This window comes from Camelina sativa, chromosome 4 (assembly GCF_000633955.1).
Source record: "Camelina sativa cultivar DH55 chromosome 4, Cs, whole genome shotgun sequence".
NCBI classification, from domain to species: domain Eukaryota; kingdom Viridiplantae; phylum Streptophyta; class Magnoliopsida; order Brassicales; family Brassicaceae; genus Camelina; species Camelina sativa.
In genome coordinates, this window is record NC_025688.1 from 9,470,801 (window position 1) to 9,474,955 (window position 4,155).

Consider the following 4,155-nt stretch of genomic DNA (forward strand, 5'->3'; position numbering starts at 1 on the left):
CCTTTAAAGTTCAAATACTTATTGCTTTTTCTCTTGTAGGTCCGTGTTAGGCATATGCTTCCAGTTTCAGAGGATGATCTGTATCCTACATGGTGCGACGCGGATGACAACAAGGATCCAGACCTTGAAAACTTGATTGAAGATATTTTTCACAATCGTCTAAGAGACAATGCTTGGGAAGGATTCAAAACAGTGAATGTGAGGAAGAAGAAACGAAAAGTAGAAGCTGGTAAAGATGGTGAGATCAGAAGTAGTCAAAAGGAAAAGAAGTTGAAAGAGGCTCACTCTTATGATGATGAACAAGCAGAAGTTCCAGACATGAAGGAGAAGTTATGCAAAGAACATATCCAGGTTAGATTTTGTTTAGTTTTCTGATTTGTGAAAAAATGTTATTATCCTTGGAAGTTAAGACTTGAATGATTTACTTGTATATAAACGCTTGCAGGATGTACGTTCTGATCAGAAAACCTTGTTGGATATTTGGAAGCTGTTGGAAAAACTGAATGGTAGTATTACAGAGTTGGACAAGAATCTGAGCAATAGGATGACCTGTTTGGAGACTAAATTCGAATCTTTTTTGAAAGAAAGTAAAGAGGCAAAAACCTGTGCTCAACCAAAGGAGGCCACTTCTGACAATAAAGGAGATGATGAGGTCCATAGTAAAGCACTTGTAAGTTATTTTTCATTGTCTACAAAGTTTTTTAAAAAAAAAATTATTTTGCTTTGTGCGAGTATTTTAACGTTTGCATTGACATGTTTTTTTTCCTTTCTTCGCAGTCTTGGATTGTTGAGATGAAGGAAACTACGAATGATGAATTTCCTGTCCCACGAGTTGTGAGAAAAGTGTACACGGTGAAAAACAAGAAGGAAAGGAGAGAAGACGATCAATCAGAGGATCTTTCTTTATGTGAGATGAAAGATGCGACTAAGGGAAAAGAGAAGAGTAGTTTGGCTAAAGTAGCAGTGAAATCAGCAATCAAGGTTGAAAAGATGAAGAGTGTGGATGTTTTAGATGGTTCCAAGGAAGAGAAGCAGAAGAAGGTTCCGAAAGTTGGTAAAAAAAAAAGAAAGTGAATGTCGACATGGATGAGGTTGAAGATGTAACTGAGAAAGTCATAGCAGCAAATCAGAAAATGGTTTCTAGTTTTGAAGAGGCTTGGTCAGACCCTATACAACAGAAGGCTAGTAAAGTGGTAGATACTGCATTATCACTACTTCAGGATAAGTTACAGGAATTAGATGGGGTGACTCATGGTAAACGAGTGCCATAGTTGGCAGGATCGCAGAAGTTTCCTTTCATTGGAAGCTCTACAGTGAAGCGCATAATTACTGATGACGACCATATCAAACCTATGGAAGATGTGAAAGCCAAGCGACTTATGGAGTTCCTTGATCTGATGAGTAAGCTTTTGTTTAGTTTTGTTTTATTTTTTTTTTAAATTTTGGGTAAATCTCATAGACGTTAAAGGGATGAATGATTATCTAATCTTTATTGTCTTATAATTTTACAGGGATGAACGATTTACAACGGACAGTTACTCTGTGAGATTCTATTGGCAGATTATAACTCCAAGAGTTGAGTGGCCAAGCTATAACTATGGATGGTTGAAAAGCTATGTAAGTTCTCTGTTTTTTTTTTCTTAAAGTTCTCTGTTTTTTCTCTAAAAAAAAATTTGTTTAGCTTTTTACATGATTATAATGTCGTTTATATTCTAATGTAGCACATGGTTCCTGCAATGGCTATGTTTCGAAAACAGTTGATGCGTGATCCATGTTCGTACCCTAGGCAACGCATAACCTTCTTGGATCAATATTTTATCGCGAAGCTAGAAAAAGATTACAATTAGTTTGCACATGAACCTATGAACTTCTTGTTCAGGAAAACCTATCAAGAGCATTTCAACGGAACAGCTCCCACTGATTCTCCGACAAACAAGAAGTGGTTCACTGAGGTAGATCACTTATATGCTTGTCTTTTTGTCAATGATGATCATTGGGTGGCTTTGCATATTGACTTGCCGAGTAGGAGGATTAATGTTTATGATAGCATCCCCGGATTGGTGAAAGATTCAGACATGGTTAAATATTGCATGCCTTTTAGGCAAATGATTCCTGCAATGTTAAGTGCTTTTGTTCCTGAGGATATCCGAAAGAAGAGTTTTGCGATGTTAGATGTGAGAAGAGTGAAAAGAAATGTTCCACTGAATGAAGATCCAGGAGACTGTGGAGTGTATGCACTGAAGTATATAGAATGTTTAGCTCTTGGGAAAACATTTGAAGGCCTAAGCGATAGAAACATACCATCCCTTCGGACAAAGCTAGCTGCAGAGATTTATGAAGAAGTGGGAGAGTTAGTCGTACCAAAAGAACCAGATCCTTACTTTCATGCTGGGGACATAGAAGTCCCTCACCTTATGGATGAGGGAGAGTAGATTGTAATGTACTAGTCTTTTTCATCTTATGTACTAGTCTTTTTCATCTTATGTACTATTCTTTTTCATCCTAATGAACTAGTTTTTTGCTGTGGATTTATGTTTGATTATGTTCAAAGGTTATTGTGTTATGTTATCAATTTCAACCTGTATGTTCAAAAAACAAATAATGCGAACGTAAAGATAATTTACGTGTCTGAACATAAATAGCATGCGAACGTAAAGACAAATAATGCGAACGTAAAGTTTAACGTGTCTGAACATAAATATCATGCAATAATCAAGAAGAAAACAAAGTTCCTATGAAGTACATGTCTTGCGATTATGTCCTACTTGATTGCAATTTCCACATGTATATAGCTTTCTTGGCTTTTTCTTTTCCATAGCAATCTCCAATGCAGATTTAATCCTCGAATTCTTTGGCCTTCCTGCTTGTTGTCGAGGTATAGGTGGTAAACAAACGTCCTTCGCCACAGCTTCAGGAACAGATTGTGCAAAATCTCTTGGCATGATGGTATTTTCATAGGAACTGTACAAGTAGTTCGTGTAAAAATAAGGGTGTGACATTGAAATGCGAGAAACTTTGCGATGCTCAGCTGCTGCAATTGCATGTGCACATGGCAATTTCTCCAAGTCAAACCTACAACACGTGCATTTTTTGTCTTTTACATTAACAACATGGAGAGACGATGCACTTGTCACTTGTATTTGATGTGCATCTATATCTTGAACATTGAGCAATTTAGCATAGTCAACTCGACTCTGCATGACAATTAAATAGAAATTAGGTAAGTATACAAACGTGCACAACCAAATAGTAAATAAATAAGATGAGAAAGATAACCTGTAGAATTTTCTCTACTCCACGTGTTAGGGATGTATTCATTTTAAGTGCATCATTCCTTCGGTCTGAAAACCATCTAGTCATCATAGACCTAATTGTTTCTAACAGTTCCACAATAGGAAATCCTCTGGCATGTGACATCACCTTATTCATTGATTCTGCAATGTTGCTTGTGAGCAAATTGTACCTATCGCCAGGGAAGTGTACCCGTGTCCACTGGCGTACATCACCTCTTTCAAGGTAATCATGGAGAGCAGGGTTCAACGCTTCAATCTGATTAAAAGTGGTGTGGAAATCGACTAGCCTGAAAGCATCAGCTGCCTTCTTTACTAAACCAAATGCTTCTTGGCCTCTAAAACGGACTAATATATTCTTGTACAGGTGGTAAGTGCATATTCCACGGCTAGCCTTCGGATAAACTGTTTTTATTGCTTTCCCAATTGATTTGTGTCTGTCGGATATAATGGCAAGGCCTCCGTCATCTGGTATAATACAACTGAGTTGCTTGAAAAACCATTCCCATGATTCATCATTTTCTGTATCAACCACAACAAAAGCTATTGGAAAAATCAGAAAATTTCCATCTCTCTACACTTAAGCTTGATGGAGAGTGGCGAGTGAACTCCTGGGTGTGTGACTCGCCACACTTAAGCTTGATTGAACCAGATGAAGAAGTCACACACCCAGGAGTTCACTCGCCACTCTCCATCAAGAAACAAATGTGCAAATGTAGGGTCAAGATATGTTGATAAATATGTACAAACCTAGGGCCAATGAATGGAGTGAAGAAGGCCCTAGGATTCAAATAGAGTTTGGGCGGCAAAAGGTGGTCCCATGTGAGTTTGGAGTCAATGCAAGTTGCAAGGAGTCACATGTGAC

General features: G+C 37.9%; 2 protein-coding genes across 2 annotated transcripts in view; one reads left to right on the plus strand and one right to left on the minus strand.

Moving 5' to 3' along the window:
- Positions 1 to 2,542, plus strand: part of LOC104780165 — a 6,031-nt gene extending 3,489 nt beyond the window's left edge. Inside the window, exons 4-8 of the mRNA XM_010504648.1 lie at positions 319 to 351; positions 446 to 670; positions 778 to 1,401; positions 1,512 to 1,617; positions 1,722 to 2,542. Coding sequence (XP_010502950.1) covers positions 319 to 351; positions 446 to 670; positions 778 to 1,074 — 555 coding nt within the window. The 3' untranslated portion in view covers positions 1,075 to 1,401; positions 1,512 to 1,617; positions 1,722 to 2,542. The remainder of the gene's footprint in view (positions 1 to 318; positions 352 to 445; positions 671 to 777; positions 1,402 to 1,511; positions 1,618 to 1,721) is intronic.
- Positions 2,733 to 3,985, minus strand: LOC104783707. The gene is made up of 3 exons (XM_010508829.1): positions 3,976 to 3,985; positions 3,277 to 3,812; positions 2,733 to 3,194 (listed from the first exon to the last, which is right to left on the minus strand). The coding sequence occupies exons 1-3, from the start codon at positions 3,983 to 3,985 to the stop codon at positions 2,733 to 2,735; spliced, it is 1,008 nt and encodes a 335-aa protein (XP_010507131.1).